Source organism: Nicotiana tomentosiformis, chromosome 9 (assembly GCF_000390325.3).
Source record: "Nicotiana tomentosiformis chromosome 9, ASM39032v3, whole genome shotgun sequence".
Taxonomy (NCBI): Eukaryota; Viridiplantae; Streptophyta; class Magnoliopsida; order Solanales; family Solanaceae; genus Nicotiana; species Nicotiana tomentosiformis.
Genome location: NC_090820.1, coordinates 23,559,400 through 23,580,890, shown reverse-complemented (window position 1 = coordinate 23,580,890; position 21,491 = coordinate 23,559,400). Strand labels below are relative to the sequence as shown.

The following is a 21,491-nucleotide window of genomic DNA, read 5'->3' as shown; positions in this document are numbered from 1 at the left end:
GCATAATTTTGGTGCGGTCCGCACGTTGAGCTTCTGCGGCCGCACAATTATTGTGCGGTCTGCATTCTTGGAATTTTGGGCTTGGAATTTTGGGGCTTCTGCGGTCTGCATAAAAATGAGTGCGGCCACACTTCTGATTGTGCGACCGCATAAAAATGATGCGGTCCGCACTCCTTGACTTTGAATTTGAATCCAACTCTCTAATTCTTCACTCCTGCGGACCGCATAATAGTGAGTGCAGCCGCACTTGATATTCTGCAGCAGCAAAATTTTGGTGCGGTCCGCACTCCTTCAGCTTGCCCAAATACTATTCTCTGAATCTCCTCTCTGTGGCCGCACTAGAATTGTGCGGTCCGTACTGCTGGCCTTTTTGCCATGTTTTGGTTCATGTTCACTTTTTACTCCTTTATGAGTTGATTTTGACTTCTTTGGCTCATATCCCAATATTCCTGCAAGTAAGCATATTTTGTTAGTTTCTGGGAATGTTTTTAAGCATTTTTGAGGTAAATCACAGTTAAAAGAGAGCAAATAATCGGTTAAAATCCCTACTTATCAAGCGTATCAGTGGTGAAAAATCTATGAAGAAGGTAGACCAGCCGATGCAACACCACTAACTTGGGCTCAATATTCGAAAATGTTCTTGAAAGAGTTTGTACCCCAGACTCTCCGAGATGCGTAGTGCACAAAGTTTGAACGGTTGCGTCAGGGCACTATGACCGTGTCAGAATATGCTATCAGGTTCAGTAAGTTAGCCCGTCATGCACCTATCTTGGTTCCTACAGTCAGAGAGGGGGTCCGCAGATTCATTGATGGGCTCGATTATGATATTAAAATATGCATGGCTCGAGCAGTCGGCCAGCTCAGTCCGCACATCAGATTACTCGGAGTGCTCCAGTAAGTTCTTATAATGCACCACCGGCACGGGATTCCTATAATGGTTATTCCAATTATCTGGCACAAACTTAGTATGAGAAACCGCGACCTCAGAGGGGCTGTTATAAGTGTGGTGACACTAAGCACATTATGAGAGATTATCCCAGACTTGGGAGGGGTGAATTTTATCATAACACTCAGGCTATGGGCCCCAGTGCAGCTACTACCCCACGTGCACAGCCAGTTAGGGGTAGAGGACAAACGGGCAGAGGATGCCTAAGAGGTGGAGGCCCGACCCGTTGATATAATCGCTATGATTTGGCTGAGGCCGATAGTCCAGATGGTGTCGTTACAGGTACGATCCCGATTTGCTATAAAAGAATACTTTCCCTTAATTTGATTCGGATCTGAATATTGAGGTGAGTCCTCCTACTATGCTCCGCTTATGGGTGAACTTCGTAATTTTGTGACCCACTTATATGTTTATCCATGTTGGGAGATTTGAAGATGTGTGCCCGTGTCTGTCATTTTTAGGGCACCATTGAGGGCTATAAGTCCAAAAGTAATTTTTATTATTCATTACAGTGGGTTTGATGTGTTTCAGAATAATTGATTCCAATTTTATGAAATTATATGCCCTATCGGTATGAGGGTTCATTATGTATTATGAAAAATATTTACGAAATTTATTGAAAAGAAGAAAGAAAGGAAATTGAAATTTCAATTGGCACAATGTGCAAAATACTTGTGATTCGGAGTTGAGGACGAGATCCTCGCATTTTTATATGAGGTGAAATATTGAAACCAGGCTACAAGCCACAGTGGAAGTTATATAAGGACGAGGTCCTTGTGGTAAAATAATTTATGAGTTTAAATTCTCCCTTTGCGAAGTTTAATTTGTACTATAGTACTAATAGGGAGTTATGCCTGATAGGCTTATGTGATAATTCTTTTATGTGTTTATGTGCCATAATTGTGCTGTAATTATTGAGTTTTAGCCTATAAGATGAGTGCCCAGGTGGCGTTAAATGTGACTCATTAAGTCGGGTAAATAGTTATGAGGTCTTCATGCCTCACATTTTTGCTGTCAGTGTTGTGAAAACTCGAAACGAGGTTTTGGTTAATATGAGGTTCATTGGCGATGTTGTAATCGATTATGAACAACTATTAAGACCAGAGATGTGGTGATGGGCATACATATGATGTGCTTCATGTCCTGATATAATTATGATAATGTAGTGCCTGTAATGCTGAGATTAATGTTATTGATATATACATTGTGGTGCTTTATGGGGGTTGTAGATGTATTGTTAGGAGTTGTTTTGGTGTTACTCTGACAGGAGGATGGGCCCAATTACAGGGGCGACTCTGCCGAAATTTTTGATAAGTTGATGTGTGCGTATGCACGAGTTGCTATAGCCAGTTGAGACTAATACTGTGCGTTGATGTGAAAATCGGACTTTTTGAAAATATTTGGAGTGTAAGAAATTTGGTCTTAAAGTTTACAAATATGGATAAAAGAAATAATCTCAATTGAGATGGTGTTGTCGGGTTTATCTCAAACGCGGTAATGTGGGATCAACCGTGAGTATATGTGTAAAAGTAAAATCATCAATTTGGTAACCTCAGAATAATTCTTAGCACGTCCGAGGACGAACGTTTGTTTAAGAGTTGGACAATATAATGATCCGACTTGTCATATTAAGACTTTATGCCCCGTTCAGTGACTTAAGGTCTCAAGCAGCTTCGCAATATATATTATGACACGCGGGTGTGGTCGAGTTTGATTTTCGGAAGATTCAGAATTAAATTAAAGAACAATTCTTATTTAGAAGCTTAGATGGAAAGAGTTGACCGGGGAGTTAACTTTTGAGCAAACGACCCCGGAATTATATTTTGATGGTGTCAATAGCTTCGTATGATGATTTCGGACTTAGGCGTATGTTCAAATTTGGATTTGAAAGTCTGTAACATAATTTGACGTATTTTGGCAAAAATTGAAAAAATAGAAGATTTTTGGAAAGTCCTACCGAAGGTTGAATTTTTTATAACGAGGTCGGATTTCGATTTTGGAAATTGGAATAGCTCCATTACATCATTTATGACTTGTATGCAAAATTTGAAGTCATTCCGGATTGATTTGATACGTTTCGGCGCAAAATATAGAAGTTGGAAGATTTAAAAATTCATAATTTGATTCGATGCGCAATTCATAATTTCGGCATTGTTTGACGTGTTTGAAGCCTCGACTAAGTTCGTATTGTATTTTGGGACATGTTGGAATATTTGGTTAAAGTCCCGAGGGCCTCGGGTGGATTTCAGAAGGTTAACGAGCAATTTGGACTTGAAGGAAGATGCTGGAAATTCTGCTATTTTTGGGCAGCATCTGTTAGAATCGCACCTGCGGAATTTGGGCGCAGGTATGACCTTGCAGAAGTGAGGATTTAGTCGCAGAAGTGAGCTGGACAGATATGGAGGAAGGTCACAGATGCGGATAGCCTTCCGCACCTGCGCAATCGCAGGTGCGATGTTTTCTACGTAGAAGCGACGAGGTAGCGTAGAATCAAAAATACTGCGCACCTGCGATCATCGCAGAAGCGGAAATTGCTCCGCAGGTGCGAGCTTTGTGGATGGACAGTGATCTTTGCAGAAGCGTGCATTCGCTCGCAAAAGCGAGCACGCAAGTGCGACAAATTTGTCCGCAGAAGTGAAAATGGGCAGAAACATTTAAGGACCAAAAATGGTCATTTTGCCATTTCATTTTGGAATTTTTTGAGCTTTGATTTGGGCGATTCTGTTCACAAGCTTTCACAAGCTTGGTTGGGTTAAGTATTCTATATCCTAAAGTAATTATATTTTATGAATCTATGGTTATATTCATCGTTTGATTTGTATTTAAATGGAGGAAATCAAGATTTTTACAAAATCTTCCAAAAACGAAAATTTAAGATTTAGAGGCCGAGTTGTAATTAAAATTTGATAAAATTGGTATGGTTGAACACGTATCAGAATGGGTGTTTGCATTTCATAAAAATTATGTTGGGTTTCGAGAGGCGGGCCCCGCTTTAACTTTTGTTGACTTTTTGGAATAAATTTTTAAGTCAACATTTTATTATCTGAAATTGTTTCTTACAAATTTTAACGAAGTTGTACAATTAATTTGGATAGATTTGAGTTGTCCGGAGGTCAATTCAAGCAACAAGGCAATTTTTGGAATATCGGCATAACTTCAAAAAGGTAAGTATCTTGCCTAACCTCGAGTGGGGAAATTACCCCTTAGGCATCGAGTCTTATGTGCCGTTTGTGAAATGTGAAAAGCTGTGTACGCGAGGTGAAGAGTACGTACTCTGGCTTATATGTGCAAAATATATTGGGTTAAAGTCTTAGGCATATTGTGTAGTAAATTGGATAATTGTTGGTATTTATTAAATTATCTATTTGCCATGCCTCAAATCACATTTATTGAATTTAATTTTATATGACAATTTGATGTAATTATTACTTGTATATTTATGTGAATTCCGTGAGTTTGATTGTTTGATATTTATTGGAATTTAATTTCATTATAGATTTTCCCTATGCAAATAATTAATTAAGCAAGCTTAAGAAGAAGTGTTAATATAATTATCAAAATTTGGATTAATGAAGCATTGCCCTATGCTGGTTATTTCTTTCTCTGTTGATTGTTTTTGAGGTTTTATATACATTGTGTGGAGCCTTGGGCTATTTGTTGTGAAATTAATTGATTTTGTTATATCTTTGGAATTGGTTGTGGCCATTGGAAAAATTGTGATATGAATTGATTTTGTTACGTTGTCGTGATAATATTTCATGTAAATTGTTGTATTAATTGAGTTATTATTTTGAGGGTATAAGGGTGACATTTTACTGTTGATATTATATGGGCATAAGGGAGGCATTTCACTGTTGATATTATGTGGGTTGGGATATTGTCTGGGCGGAGTGATAAGAGTGGCTATAGGAGAGATAAGGGTGGCTATAGGAGAGATAAGGGTGGCAATAGGAGCGATAAGGGTGGCTATTGATATTGTCAGGGCGGAGTGATAAGGGAGGCTATTATAGGAGTGATAAGGATGGCTATAGGAGAGATAAGGGTAGCTATTGTCAGGGTTGATATGTGATGATGTGGAGTTGTTGGGTTGGTGATTTTTATGTGATGTTGTGATATTCCTTTTATTTTATTTTATACCTTGTGCAATTTGTCTTGTTGTTGGTAAATTGATAACAATCTGATTTATGTTGAAATTGGGAGCCTGTGGCTATTGCCAGGCGGATTATGAAATAAAATGTGGGTACAAGGTGCCAGGAATAAAATAAAATGATGATATTGGCACGTGAATTGTCCGTACAGTTGTGATATAAAATGTGGGCACGAGGTGTCGTGGTTAAATGATGATGATATTGGTACATGAGTTGTCCAAGCAGTTGTGATAAAGAAATTGGCACGAGGTGCCGTGGAAATATAAAATTGGGCTGAGACCCGTACTTTATGATTTTGAAATGAGGTGTCACATGGTGACTTTTATTCGAAAGATACTTATTTGAAGGAATTACATTTGAAAAAAATTTATTTGAAAGAATTATATTTGAAAGATATTTATTGAAGGAATTACATTTGAAATAGATTTATTTGGAAGAATTATATTTAAAAGATATTTATTAAAGAAATTATATTTGAAAAAGATTTATTTGAAAGAATTATATTTGAAAGATATTTATTGAAGGAATTATATTTGAAAAAGATTTATTTGAAAGAATTATATTTGAAAGATATTTATTTGAAGGGAGTATATTCAAAATATATTTATTGAAAAGTATTATATCGTGAAGATTATTATTTGAGAAGCATATAGGCGAAAGATTTATATTTGAAGGACTTCCTTTAATTGGGTGTACTTGTAGTTATTATTTGTTGAGCAATATTAATGGTGTTCTTGTTGCCCTGCTGTGCATATCACTGGTTGATTTGTGTTTCCCATATTGTTATTTGTTTCCTATTATGTTGTATATCATATTGCACAGGTTATTAGACTATTGAGTGTCTTGACTGTACCTCGTCTCTACTACATTGAGGTTAGTCATGATACTTGCTGGGTACCGACCGTGGTGTACTCATACTACACTTCTGCACATTTTTGTGCAGAGCCAGGTATTGGAGATATCGGACTCGGACAAAGTTAAAGTGTGATCACAAGGATTCAAGGTAGAGCTGCTTGGTAGTTGCAGTTCCTTGGAGTTCTTCCATTTTATTGTACTGTAAATTATTATTCAAACAGTATTGTGTTTTTGATCCTTGAGATCATTTCATGTATTCCGTTAGAGTTCGTGACTCAGTATTACCAGTCTTGGGAGATTTTCATATTTGTTTCTGCTGTTAGTTTTGATTACTAAATTAAAAAAAAATATATGGCTTAAAATGTAATTGAAATCGACTTACCTAGTCTTAGAGATTAGGTGCCATCACGACGCCTGAGATAGGATTTTGGGTCGTGATATGCGTGGTCGCAGAAGCGGGGATGTTGTTGCAGAAGCGAGGTTGGATGGACTGTTGGAGGGTCGCAGGTGCGAGGGAAATGCCGCATCTGCGAGACAGCAGATGTGTGAGTGTCTCCGCAGAAGTGGAGGATGAGCTGAAAGTGGAGTTCGCAAAAGCGACCCTCATTGCGCAGGAGCGCACCCGCAGATGCAGAAGCTTGGGCGCAGGTGCACCATGTCGGGAGTGGAGTGTTTTTTCGCAGAAGCGGATTATTGACCGCAAAAACCGTACCGCGGAAACGGAATTTTGGACCGCGGAAGCGGGATATCTCGGCAGTGTTTAAAACCGAAGAGTTTCGTGATTTCTCTTATTTTGGACTTTGCGAACTCGGTCTAAGGCGATTTTTGAGAGGTTGTTTGAGGTGTTTCTTGAGGTAAGTCACTTGTGGTTAACTTTATTCAATAATTATGTTTCCCCATTGAATTTCCCACCTAGATTGTGTGGTTTTGAGGTGTAATTTTGGAGTTTGAGGTTAGGGAATTGGAGAGTTTAAATTTGAGATTTGGGTGTCGATTTGGTGTTGGATTTTGGTAAATTTGGTATTGTTGGCCTCGAGGTTGAATCGGCTTTCGGATTTGGTGACTTTTATCGGATTTCGAGACGTGGGCCCGGGCGCCAACTTTTGAGTTGACCTTTTGACTTTTGATTAAGAACTTAGTATTTTCTTATGGAATTGATTCCTTTAGCTCGTGTTGATTGTATCGAATTGTTTGTAGCTAGATTCGAGGAATTCGGAGGCAAGGGCTTTTCGGAGTAGAGTTTTGCACCATTGGAGGTAAGTAACACCTCTAAACTTAGTTATGAGGGTATGAAACTCCGAATTACGTGCTATGTGATTGATGTTGAGATGACGCGCATGCTAGGTGACAGGCGTGCGGGGTGCACCGTAGGAATTGCGACTAGTCATTTCCCTGGAACTGCGTAGACATTTTATCTGAACATTTTTGTTGTACTCTATGTGTTAGGGCACTTGAGCTATGATTCATGCCATAAATCATGTTTAGGATATATGGTGGTACTATTGGGACCCACAATGGTCATTCTTTGCTGTGAGTTATTTGTTTAATTGCAGTTGTGCACTCAGTCAGATTCATCATTACGTGTCATATCTCAGTCTCCGTTATCGTATATTGTCACATCTCGTATCATTTATTAGGGCTACTTAGCTTGAGTGTTGTAAGCCCAAGAGACTGGAGAGATTGGTGACTGAGTTAGGGCCAGAGTGCGTACGGTGAGTGATATCTATATATGTGGATCGGGTTGCATGTCGCAACAGGCCTTATAGCTATATATATGTGGATCGGGTTGCACACCGCAACAAGCATTTTGGCCATATATATATATATGGATCGGGTTGCACGCCGTAACATGCCTTATGGCTATATGTTGATCGGGCTGCATGCCAAAACAAGTATCCTACAGTGCTGAGTGACTGATCGTGGCGAGCGAGAATTGAGACGGACAGATTCAGTGCTCTGAGAGCGTGAGTACTTGGGATTTCACTATGTTGCATCACATAAGGTATTCATATTGGCATGTAGATTTAGAGATGTCATATTCTTCGTATCAGTCACCCGTTGCATAGTTTATTTGAACTAAACTTAACTGTTGAACCTAGAAGCATGCCTATTTTTCTGTATTGTTAAACTCTGTATTTTTACTGTATTGTTTGAGCTTATCACTGCTTTCAGACCACATGTTAGACTTGTTACTTATTGAGTTGGTTGTACTCACGCTTCACCTTGCACTTCATGTGCAGATCTAGGTGTTTCTGAGCACGACGGTTGCTGATTTCAGATCTTTCATTAGCTCAGAGATCATCGAGGTAGCTGCCTTGGCATCCGCAAACCTTGATTCTCCTCCTATATCTTTTAGTATTGTTTATACTATTCTACTTTCCTAGACAGTGTTCTATTAGTTGGACCGTGATGTTATGTAGATGCTTATGTACTCCGTGGCACCCGGATCTTTTGGGAGAATTTTGTACTGACTTTCGATGTCTATATCCAGTTCATGCGAGATTCTTACTAATTTAAATTTATTTTTGTATATTTGGAGTTTTAAAAATGTTGGTGTGTGTGAGATGTCGGTTTGCCTAGTATCATGATAGGCGCCATCACGACATGTTAAATTTTGGGTCGTGACAAGTTGGTATCAGAGCCTAGGTTACATAGGTCTCATGAGTCATGAGCATATTTAGTAGAGTCTTACAGATCGGTACAGAGACGTCTATATTTATCTTCGAGAAGCTGCCGAACCCTTAGGAAAACTTCACATTCTTGTATTTTTGTCATGCGGATTTGTTGATTCCGGGAACTAAACTTTTGTTATTTTATTCTCTCACAGATGGTGAGGATACGTGCTATCGTATAGAACGGAAACCCACCAGTACCACCAGCTAGGGCCACGAGATGCCGAGGTCGCGGTAGGGGCAGAGGTGCAGCTTGCACAGCAGCTAGAGCAGCACCTGCAGATCCACCAGTCTCTCCGGCTCAGGAGCATGTTCCAGATGTGGTTGAGCCACTGGGACCAGCTCAGGCACCAGTTGTGCCTATTGTGATCCCAGGCCTTCAGGAGGCTCTGGCCCAGATATTGACTGTTTGCATTGGCCTTGCTGAGGGAGTCTCAGTTCTGGCCGCAGAAGCCACTTCCCAGGCCGGGGGAGGTACTCAGACTCTCGATGCCTGCACTCTAGAGCAGGTAATGCAGGGACTTCAGACACCGGGGGGTACTACCAACCCAGCCGGTTGCAGTTGCTCAGGCCCAGGTAGGTCCCGTTATGACTGACGATGAGCAAAGGAGACCAGAGACATTTGGGAGACTCCAGCCTCAATCTTTCAGTCGGGCTAAGACTGGGGATGCCCAAGAATTCTTGGATAGGTGCCAGTGGATTCTTCACACTGCGGGTATTCTGGAAACCAGTGGGGTCTCATTCACTACTTTTCAATTTACTGGGGTTGCCTTCAGATAGTGGGAGGCTTATGAGAGGTGCAGGCTAGTCGATGTAGCACCACTTACATGGCATGAGTTCTCCATTCTCTTCTTGGAGAAGTTTGTACCACAGTCTCGCAGGGAGGAGCTGCGTAGACAGTTTGAGCAGCTACGTCAAGATGACATGTTTGTGACCCATTATGAGATGAGGTTTTTAGAGTTGGCTCCTCATGCAGTTTGTTTGGTTTCCAGTGAGAGGGAGAGGATTAGGAGGTTCATTGATGGCCTCACCTATTAGTTGCAGTTTCTTATGACTTGGGAGAGGGTATCTGGTGCTACGTTCGATGAGGTGGTTGATATTGCTCGGTAGATAGAGATAGTCCATAGTTAGGAGCTTGAGGAAAGGGAGGCCAAGAGGCCTCGTAGTTTGGGTGGTTTCGGTGGTGTTCCTTCAGGGGAGTAGTTCCACCACAGCAGGGATCGTTCTTGTATGCCCGCTCAGATGACTCGTCCAGTTCATCATGGTGCATCATCTAGCCATGGTTCATACAGTGTCAGTCCGGGTCAGTCATCTCTCAGTGCTCTTCCAGCTCAGAGTTTATCCCGTGCTCTTTCAGTTCACTGTTCATCTGCACCGGGTTCTTCTAGCGGGTATTCTAATTCTCGGGACCCGATCCAGTCCCCACCACTATTGACAGATCGAGGTTGCTACGAGTGTGGGGAGCTTGGTCATATCAGGAGGCGGTGTCCCCACCTCTTGGGAGGGCCAGTTTAACAGAGGGATCGGACTATGACTTCAGCACCAGTTACTTCACCAGCCGCCCAGCCATCTCGGGGTGGTGCTCAGGCAACTAGGGGTCGCCCTAGAGGGGGAGGCCGATCACGTGGAGGTCATGCCCTATTCTATGCTATTCCTGCCAGGCCAGATATCGTTGCTTCTAACATAGTGATCACAGGTATTATCTCAGTATGCTATAGGGATGTTTCTATATTATTTGATCCTAGTTCCACTTATTCGTATGTATCATCATATTTTTCTCATTATCTGGATATGCCCCGTGAGTCCTGATGTGCCGTAGAATTGCGGCACTTTTGATACTAATTACATAGACTTTAGCTTGTCTTTTAAAGCATTTTAAGTCATTTCTTATGTAGTTTTGGTGGTTTGCAGGAGACGAGACTTGAAGAACCAAGATCATAAGAGAAGTTGTCAAATAACTATGAAAGGATGCAAATGCGGACGATCTGCGATCGCATAACCAAGATTATATTTGAAAGATATTTATTGAAGGAATTACATTTGAAAAGAGATTTATTTGGAAGAATTATATTTAAAAGATATTTATTAAAGGAATTATATTTGAAAAAGTTTTATTTGAAAGAATTATATTTGAAAGATATTTATTGAAGGAATTATATTTGAAAAAGATTTATTTGAAAGAATTATATTTGAAAGATATTTATTTGAAGGGAGTATATTCAAAATATATTTATTGAAAAGTATTATATCCTGAAGAGTATTATTTGAGAAGCATATAGGCTAAAGATTTAAGGACTTGATTTAATTGGGTGTACTTGTAGTTATTATTTGTTGAGCAATATTAATGGTGTTCTTATTGCCCTGCTGTGCATATCACTGGTTGATTTGTGTTTCCCTTATTGTTATTTGTTTCCTATTATGTTGTATATCATATTGCATAGGTTATTGGACAAGTGAGTGTCTTGACTGTACCTCGTCTCTACACTACTGAGGTTAGTCTTGATACTTGATGGGTACCGATCGTGGTGTACTCATACAACACTTTTGCACATTTTTGTTCAGAGCCAGGTATTGAAGCTATCGGACTCGGACAGAGTTAATGTGTGATCGCAAGGATTCAAGGTAGAGCTGCTTGGTTGTCGCAGTTCCTTGGAGTCCTTCCATTTTATTGTACTGCAAATTATTATTCAAAAAGTATTGTGTATTTGATCCTTGAGATCATTTCATGTATTCTGTTAGAGTTCGTGACTCAGTATTACCAGTCTTGGGAGATTTTCATATTTGTTTCCGCTGTTAGTTTTGATTACTAAATTAAAAAAAATATGGCTTGAAATGTAATTGAAATCGGCTTACCTAGTCTTAGAGATTAGGTGTCATCACGACGCATGAGGTAGGATTTTGGGTCGTGACATGCATGGTCGTAGAAGTGGGGATGTTGTCGCAGAAGCGAGGTTCGATGGACTATTGGAGGGTCACAGGTGCGAGGGAAATGCCGCATCTGTGAGCCAGCAGATGCTTGAGTGTCTCCGCAGAAGCGGAGGGTGAGCTGAAAGTGGAGTTCGCAAAAGCGACCCGCATTCCACAGGAGCGCACCCGCAGATGCAGAAGCTTAGCCGCAGGTGCGCGAGGTCAGGAGTGGAGTGTTTTTTCGCAAAAGCATATTATTGACCACAAAAGCAGTACCGCAAAAATGGAATTTAGGACCGCAGAAGCGGGATATCTCGGCAGTGTTTAAAACCGAAGAGTTTCATGATTTCTCTTATTTTGGACTTTGCGAACTCGGTCTAAAGCTATTTTTGAGAGGACTTTTGAAGAGTTTCTTAAGGTAAGTCACTTGTGGTAAAATTTATTCAACAATTATGTTTCCCCATTGAATTTCCCACTTAGATTGTGTGGTTTTGAGCTGTGATTTTGGAGTTTGAGGCTAGGGAATTGGAGAGTTTAAATTGGAGATTTGGGTGTCAATTTGGTGTTGGATTTTGGTAAATGTGGTATGGTTGGCCTCGAGGTTAAATCGGTTTTCGAATTTTGTGACTTTTATCAGATTTCGAGATGTGGGCCCAGGCACCGACTTTTGAGTTGACTTTTTGACTTTTGATTAAGAACTTAGTATTTTCTTATGGAATTGATTCCTTTAGCTCGTGTTGATTGTATCGAATTGTTTGTGGCTAGATTCGATGAATTCGGAGGCAAGGGCTCTTCGGAGTAGAGTTTTGCACCGTTTGAGGTAAGTAACACTTCTAAACTTGGTTATGAGGGTATAAAACTCCGAATTATGTGCTATGTGATTGATGTTGAGGTGACGCGCATGTTAGGTGACGGGAGTACGAGCGTGCACCATAGGAATTACGATTAGTCGTTTCCCTAGAACTGCGTAGCCATTTTATCTAAACATTTTTGTTGTACTCTATGTGTTAGGGCACTTGAGCTATGATTCATGCCATAAATCATGTTTAGGATATATGGTGGTACTATTGGGACCCACAATGGTCATTCTTTGCTGTGAGTTATTTGTTTAATTGCAGTTGTGCACTCAGTCAGATTCATCATTACGTGTTATATCTCAGTCTCCGTTATCGTATATTATCACATCTCATATCATTTATTAGGGCTACTTAGCTTGAGTGTTGTGAGCCCAAGAGACTGGAGAGATTGGTGACTAAGTTAGGGCCAGAGTGCGTACGGTGAGTGATATCTATATATGTGGATCGGGTTGCATGTCGCAACATGCCTTATAGCTATATATAAGTGGATCGGGTTGCACACCGCAACAAGCATTTTAGCCATATATATATATATGGATCGGGTTGCACGCCGCAACATACCTTATGGCTATATGTTGATTGGGCTGCATGCCGCAACAGGTATCGTACAGTGCTGAGTGACTGATCGTAGCGAGCGAGAAATGAGACGGACAGATTCAATGCTCTAAGAGTGTGAGTACTTGGGATTTCACTATGTTGCATCACATAAGGTATTCACATTGTCATATAGATTTAGAGATGTCATACTCTTCTTATCAGTCACCCATTGCATAGTTTATCTTAACTAAACTTAACTGTTGAACCTAGAAGCATGCCTATTTTTCGTATTGTTAAACTCTGTATTTTTACTGTATTGTTTGAGCTCATCACTGCTTTCAGACCACATGTTAGACTTGTTACTTATTGAGTTAGTTGTACTCATGCTTCACCCTGCACTTCATGTGCAGATCCATGTGTTTCTGAGCACGGCCGTTGCTGATTCTGGATCTTTCATTAGCTCGGAGATCATTGAGGTAGCTGCCTTGGCATCCGCAAACCCTGACTCTCCTCCTATATCTTTTAGTATTGTTTATACTATTGTACTTTCCTAAAGAGTGTTCTATTAGTTGGACCATGATGTTATGTAGATGCTCATGTACTCTGTGACGCTCGGATCTTTTGGGAGAATTTTGCACTGACTTTTGATATCTATATCCAGTTCTTGCGAGATTCTTACTTATTTAAATTTATTTTTGTATATTTGGAATTTTAAAAATGTTGGTGTATGTGAGATGTCGGTTTGCCTAGTATCATGATAGGCGCCATCACGACATGTTAAATATTGGGTCGTGAGAAGTTGGTATCAGAGCCTAGGTTACATAGGTCTCACGAGTCATGAGCATGTTTAGTAGAGTCTTGCAGATCGGTACGGAGACGTCTGTATTTATCTTCGAGAGGCTGCCGAACCCTTAGGAAAACTTCACATTCTTGTATTCTTGTCATGCGGATTTGTTGATTCCGGGAACTAAGCTTCTGTTATTATATTCTCTCATATATGGTGAGGATACGTGCTATCATATAGAACAGAAACCCACCAGTACCACCAGCTAAGGCCATGAGAGGCTGAGGTCGCGGTAGGGGCAGAGGTGCAGCTTGCACAGCAGCTAGAGCAGCACCTGCAGATCCACCTGTTGCTCCGGCTCAGGAGCATGTTCCAGATATGGTTGAGCCGGTGGGACCAGCTTAAGCACCAGTTGTGCCTATTGTGATCCTAGGCCCTCAGGAGGCTCTGGCCCAGATATTGACTGTTTGCATTGGCCTTGCTGAGGCAGTCTCAGTTCTGGCCGCAGAAGCCACTTCCCAGGCTGGGGGAGGTTCTCTGACTCCTGGCGCCTGTACTCTAAAGCAGGTAATGCAGGGACTTCAGACACCGGGGGTACTACCAACCCAGCCGGTTGAGTAGCTCAGGCCCAGGTAGGTCCCGTTTTGACTGACGATGAGCAGAGGAGACCAGAGACATTTGGGAGACTCCAGCCTCCATCTTTCAGTCGGGCTGAGTTTCAGGATGCCCAGGACTTCTTGGATAGGTGCCAGTGGATTCTTCGCACTGCGGGTATTCTGGAGACTAGTGGGGTCTCATTCACTACTTTTCAGTTTGTTGGGGCTGCCTTCAGATGGTGGGAAGCTTATGAGAGGCGCAGGCTAGTCGGTGCAGCACCACTTACATGGCATGAGTTCTCCATTTTCTTCTTGGAGAAGTTCGTGCCACAGTCTCGCAGGGAGGAGCTGCGTAGACAGTTTGAGCAGCTACGTCAAGATGATATATTTGTGACCCAGTATGAGATGAAGTTTTCAGAGTTGGCTTGTCATGCAATTTGTTTGGTTTCCACTGAGAGGGAGATGATTAGGAGGTTCCACCACAGCAGGGATCGTCCTTGTATGCCCGCTCAGATGACGTGTCCAGTTCATTACGGTGCATCATCTAGCCATGTTTCATAGAGTGTCAGTCCGGGTCAGTCATCTCTCAGTACTCTTCCAGCTCAGAGTTCATCCCGTGCTCTTTTAGTTCACTGTTCATCTGCACCAGGTTCTTCTAGCGGGTATTCTGATTCTAGGAGCCCGAGCCAGTCCCCACCACTATTAACGGATAGGGGTTGCTATGAGTGTGGGGAGCTTGGTCATATCAGAAGGCAGTGTCCCCGCCTCTTGGGAGGGCCAGTTTAACAGAGGGATCAGACTATGACTTCAGCACCAGTTACTTAACCACCCGCCCAGCCATCTCGGGGTGGGGCTTAGGCAACTAGGGGTCACCCTATAGGGGGAGGCCGATCAGGTGGCGGTCAGGCCCGATTCTATGCTATTCCTGCCAAGCCAGATGTCGTTGCTTCTGACATAGCGATCGCATGTATTGTCTCAGTATGCCACAGGGATGTTTCTGCATTATTTGACCCTGATTCCACTTATTCGTATGTATCATCGTATTTTGCACATTATCTGGATATGCCCCGTGAGTCCTGATGTGCCGTAGAATTATGGCACTTTTGATACTAATTACATAGACTTTAGCTTGTCTTTTAAACCATTTTAAGTCATTTCTTATGTAGTTTTGGTGGTTTGCAGGAGACGAGACTTGAAGAACCAAGATCATAAGAGAAGTTGTCAAATAACTATGAAAGGATGCAAATGTGTATGATCTGCGATCACATAACTGACATACTGGTCGCAGAAGTGTCGCATAATGGATCATTTTGTTCCATATGTTGATCTCCATGTATGCGATCAATTATGCGGCTGCATAACAGTTATGCGGACCGCATACTAATCGCACAATAATAGTTAGTTGAAGGATGATATGCGATAGATTATGCAGTCGCAGAAGAAATATGCAGGCCACATAACTTAAATGCGAAGTAAAAGATTGGACGATTGTCAACCAATTATAAGATGGAAATTATGTTCTGCGGACCGCGAATGCCTTCTACGGCTTGTTTTGCGGTCGCAGAATATCTCTGAAGGGTATTTTTGTCATGTTTTGACCCCGACTTTTAGACCATTATAAATAGAATGATTAGAGTTTGTATGTCAGATCTGGTCTGATATAAGGAAGCTACACTTAGAGCATTGAATGCACCATTATTTTGGAAGCTTGTGAGATAAAATCCAAGACTTTGTCTATAATTGTAAGCTTCTTGACTTTATTTATTACATTATTTTTGTATTTTAGTATGAGTACCTAAGTTTAAATACTAAGGTTGTGAATCCTATGTGGGTGTAATGTTAATGTGTGTTCATCACTAAATGTTTATATAACAGTTAGTCGATTTCTATTCATTTCTCATGCTTCATTGTAGTTGATGGTTGCAAACATTGACTAGTGCCAATTCATTATATCTTTACTTGGGAAAGTGGGTTAGAGTTTGGCAGAATTGAATTGGTTGTTCTTAATTATCACTTCTTTTATATTTGAAAAAATCATAAAGAGGAACTACTATCTAATTATTGAAAAATATTAGTTAGTAACGTAGGAATCATTTGCATATCAACGGGCTTTCCATTTAAAAATATAAAATATGAACATCATTAGCATTATATTCCATTGATGGAGACATAACCTTGGTTTCTTAATCAATTTAATCAAATCATATCAACGAAATAGCTTTTATTGATAATTCACAATTATAACACTCACTATTTAAGCTAACGGAGTAGGATTACAACTTAAGTCAAGTTTCACACTACTCAAGTAACCTTTTCACACCTATTCTCTTTGGGATTCGACCCCAACCTAGTTGGATTACTATATTTGACATTGACTGCCTTACACCATTTATTTAGGTGTAATTTGAGCGTATCATATTTTGACGTCGTTGCCAGGGAATACGGTTTTGAAATTACTAACTAGTGTGTGCTTCACTTGACGTATTCTTTTATTCCACCGCACTATGCTTGTTTTGCTTGGTGTCATTAGGTAAACATGGGCGAGCCAGAAGAAGAGAATGTGGTTGCGGATATAGATAAGTATATTGAGGATACAAATGCCATTGTCTCTCCAAGAGTTGTTACTGCGACCTTCAAAGTGGAACACAGTTTAATCCTAATGCTAAAAGCGAAGGGGTTCTTCCGAAATTCCACTGATGATGATCCGACACAACTTCTCAGAAATATTTTTGGTGTGTGTGCGATGCACAAGCAGAATCATGTCTCGTTTGATGCCCTAAGGCTTAGGGTGTTCAAGTACTCTCTAACGGGAGAGGCAAGACAGTGGATCTAAACTCTACCTCCTAATTCTATCCTTACTTGGACCGAACTTGTCCAAGCTTTCCTAGCAAAATGGTTTTCACAAAGCAATAATTCCGAGCTCCGGGATAAAATCTTCTTCTTCAAGCAATTACCATGAGAGCATCTACATGAAGCATGGGATAGATTCAAGCTATATTTGGTAAGGTCGCCGAATCATGGCTTTCCGGATAATATTCTATTGGATAAGTTTTACACGGGCTTGGATCCTATAAATCAATCCATAGCCAAAAATGCAGTGGATGGTTCCTTTATGGACAAAACATTTACAAGGGTCACACAAATCGTAGATAAGATGGTTGAACATAACCAAGCTTGGCACTTGGAAGATACCACGGGTGGAATTACATATGGTACTCCCTCCTTGACCAACATGATTAAAGAGAACCAAGAAAGAGATCAGATAATAGCCGGTCTTTCCACCAACATCAACGTGTTGATGAAAATGTTCACTGAAAGCCAAACAAAACAGGTAAATGTTGTGGAAGATGTGCAACCCATATTGAATGAGGATTACGAAGAAGCAAATCATGTCAACAATCCTCAAGGAGTATATCAAAGGCAATCTTACCAAGGTTCAGGACAACAACACCAATGGAGGTCTAACCCGCAAGGGCAAGGCAACCAACAATGGCGAAATAACCAAGGTAATTCCAATCAAGGAAATTGGAGTAACAACAACAATAACTTTTTAAATCGGAGTTCAAACCCCTATGTTCCACCAAAGAGGCAATATTCTAATTCTCCGCATTGGAAAGAAAGCTCTTCAAGTGATTCCAAGTTAGAAAGCATGCTTGAAAGAGTGTTGCAAAATCAGGAGAGATCCGACACTTCAATGAAGAATATGACCGAACTTGTGGGTTCTCACACCGCATCCATACAAAAGTTGGAAATACAAATGAGAGATCTCTCAAGAGAGCAAAATCCGAAGCAGAAAGGTACGCTCCCAAGTGACACAATTGCAAACCCAAAAGGTAGTGGGAGTGGTCCGACTTCCCATTGTATGGCAATCACAACTCGAAGTGGGAAACTACTTCAAGGAGAGAATGAACAAGTGGTCGAAGTGGAAGATTCTGAACAAGAAGTTGAGGCCCAAGTTGAGGTGCCAATTGTTGTTGAAGTTGAAAGACTCCCGAAGAAGGTGAAAATTCAAGAAGTGAACAATGAAGAGGTTAAGGAAAAGATAATAGAGGCACCAAAAACTCTAGCACCAATTCCTAGGCTTCCTCCTCCTTTCCCTCAAAGACTTCCTAGGAAGGTCGATGATAGCAAACTCGAGAAGTTCTATGACATTCTCAAGCAATTATCGGTGAACATTCCATTTGTGGAAGTATTTCAAGAGATGTTGGGTTTTGCTAAGTACTTGAAGGATTTGATCACTAAAAAGAGAACCACTAAGAATTAAGTGGTGAATGTGACTCACCGGGTTAGTTCCATCATTGCAACAACCACCGACCAAAAGAAATAGGACCCGAGAGCCTTCACCATTCCATGCACTATTGGATTGCGCAATTTTGCACGAGCCCTTTGTGATAATGGAGATAGCATCAACTTAATGCCCCTTACTATTTACAAGCAAGGAGGATTAGGTATGCCTAGGCCTACAAGTATGAGGTTGCAAATGGCCGACTGTTTAATAAAGCGACCGGTGGGGATTGTTGATTATGTTCTTGTGAAAGTGGGAAAGTTTCTCCTCCCTGTCGACTTTGTTATCCTCGATTGTGTTGTTGATAAAGAAATCCCTATCATCTTGGGGAGACCATTCCTTGCTACCGGGAGAGCACTCATAGATTCGGAACGAAATGAGATCAAGTTCCGAGTTAATGACGAAGAGGTTACCTTTCAAGCGAGTAAAGGTATGAAATTGCCACATGCATAAGAAAGTATCTCAGTCATTGATGTTGTTGATAAGGTAGAGGATGCAATCGAGGTGAAGATGGAAGAGGAATGCCTTGGTGAGGCATTGGCGGCTATTTTGGTAAATTTTGATGGTGAAGACATGGAAGGATACATGGAATCGGTGAATGCATTGTAAGGGCTTGGGTCCTACACTTATGCATAAAAGAAGCTTTCTCTTGACTTAGAGAATAGAGTCACCCCTCATTGTAAGCCTTCAATTATCAAGCCGCCATAACTTGAGCTCAAGCCACTTCCATCGCACTTAAGGTATAAATTTCTTGGCTCTAATGAAACTCTACCTATAATTGTTACTTCTTTGTTGAATGATGTACAGGTTAAACACTTATTGAATACCTTGAGGGAGCACAGACAGGACATTGGGTGGACTATAGCGGATATCCGAGGGATTCCCGCCGGAATTTATGAGCACAAGATACAATTAGAGCAAGAGATCAAACCTAGCGTGGAGCATCAAAGAAGGTTAAACCCTTCCATGCAAGAGGTGGTGAGAAAAGAAATCATAAAATGGTTGGATGTCGGGGTTGTCTACCCCATTGCCGATAGTACTTGGGTGAGTCCGGTGCAATGTGTGCCAAAGAAAGGAGGCATGAACGTGATTCAAAATGACTAAAATGAACTCATCCCAATGAGGACGGTGACCGGGTAGAGAGTTTGCATGGACTACCGGAAGCTCAATAGTGCTACTTGCAAAGACCATTTCCATATGCCTTTTATTGATGAAATGCTTGACCGGCTAGCGGGAAGGTCATTTTATTGCTTCCTGGATGGTTATTCCGACTACAACCAAATCAACATCGCCTTAGAGGATCAAGAGAAGGCAACATTCACATTCCCGTATGGGACCTTTGCCTTTAGCCGGATGCCATTTGGGCTATGCAATGCCCCGAATACCTTTCAACGATGCATGATATCAATCTTCTCGGACATGGTGGAGGATTTCTTAGAGGTGTTTATGGATGACTTTTCTGTAGTTGGTGATTAATTTGAGCATTGCCTTGACAACCTTAGACAAGTGCTCAAAAGATGTGAGGAAACAAAACTTGTGCTAAATTGGGAAAAATGTCACCTAATGGTGAACGAGGGTATTATTCTGGGCCACAAAATCTCCAAGCAATGCATAGAGGTTGATCGGGCAACGATCGAGATCATTTCCAAGCTTCCTCCTCCCACTTCGGTAAAAGGCATTTGGAGCTTTTTGGGGCATGACGGTTTTTATAGGTGATTTATCAAAGACTTCTCAAAAATTGCAAGTTCCTTGAAAAGGATGCAAAGATTGATTTCGATGAGAAGTGCCTCAAAGCTTTTGAGGAGTTGAAATCAAGGCTCACCACAACACCTATTATTGTAACACCCCGTTGGTCTCTTCCATTTGAACTCATGTATGACGCCAGTGGTGTAGCTATTGGAGCGGTACTAGGTCAACGACATAACCAGATTCTTCATCCTGTCTACTATGAAAGCAAGAGACTCAGTGGTGCACAAATGAATTACGCTGTGACGAAGCAAGAACTGCTTGCTATTGTCTATGCATTTGAAACATTCCGGGCCTATTTGTTGGGCTCCAAAGTGATACACCGATCATGTTGCTCTCAGCTACCTTATGGCAAAGAAGGATGCTAAACCAAGATTGATTAGGTGGGTTCTTTTGTTACAAGAGTTTGACTTTGAACTCAAAGTCAAAAAGGAACAGAGAATCAAGTTGCGGATCACTTGTCTAGGCTTGAAGAGGAAGGGAGAGCAAAAGAAGATCTTGAAATTAATGATGCATTCTCTGATGAACACATATTGGCATTGTCTAGCACCTTCACTCCTTGGTATGACAACATCGCTAACTTCTTGGTTAGTGACCTTATCCCCGACGGATTGGAAGCTTATCAAAAGAAAAAGTTCTTGCAGGAGTGCAGGCAATACTTTTGGGAGGAACCCTTTTTATTCCGGATTTGCGCCGACAACATCATTACGTGTTGTGTTCCGGAGGATGAGGTAATTCAAATTATCAAAGCATGTCATGGCTCCCCAGTTGGGGGCCACCACGGTGGAAATGGTACTGCAGCTAAAGTGATTGAATGCAGCTATTATTGGCCATCGATCTACCAGGATGCATACCAAATGGCCAAGGCATATGATCAATGTCAAAGACAGGGGTAAATTTCTAAAAGGAATGAGATGCCTATGAACTTTGTGATGGAAGTCGAAATCTTTGATGTGTGGGGGATAGATTTCATGGGTCCCTTCGTAAGCTCTTACGGCATGACATATATCTTGGTGGCAGCAGATTATGTCTCCAAATGGGTCGAGGCAATTGCCTTGCCAAACAATGAGGCAAGGAGTGTAACCGCCTTCTTGAAGAAGAACATAGTTACTCGATTTGCAACCCCAAGGGCCATCCTTAGTGATGGTGGCTCTCACT

At 41.2% G+C, this 21,491-nt stretch overlaps 1 protein-coding gene and 1 pseudogene across 1 annotated transcript; both read left to right on the top strand.

The window, feature by feature from the left end:
* Positions 1–17,456: 17,456 nt before the first annotated feature.
* On the top strand, positions 17,457–18,566 carry LOC138898476 (uncharacterized). The gene has a single exon (XM_070184544.1). The coding sequence runs from the start codon at positions 17,457–17,459 to the stop codon at positions 18,564–18,566; it is 1,110 nt and encodes a 369-aa protein (XP_070040645.1).
* Positions 18,567–18,716: 150 nt separating this feature from the next.
* LOC138898475 (uncharacterized) lies at positions 18,717–19,691 on the top strand (annotated as a pseudogene).
* The last annotated feature ends 1,800 nt before the right edge of the window (positions 19,692–21,491 follow it).

What these genes read in the sequence shown, in the direction of transcription:
- LOC138898476 (XM_070184544.1), top strand. Translation starts at nt 17,457, where the DNA reads ATGGTTGAACATAACCAAGCTTGGCACTTGGAAGATACCACGGGTGGA.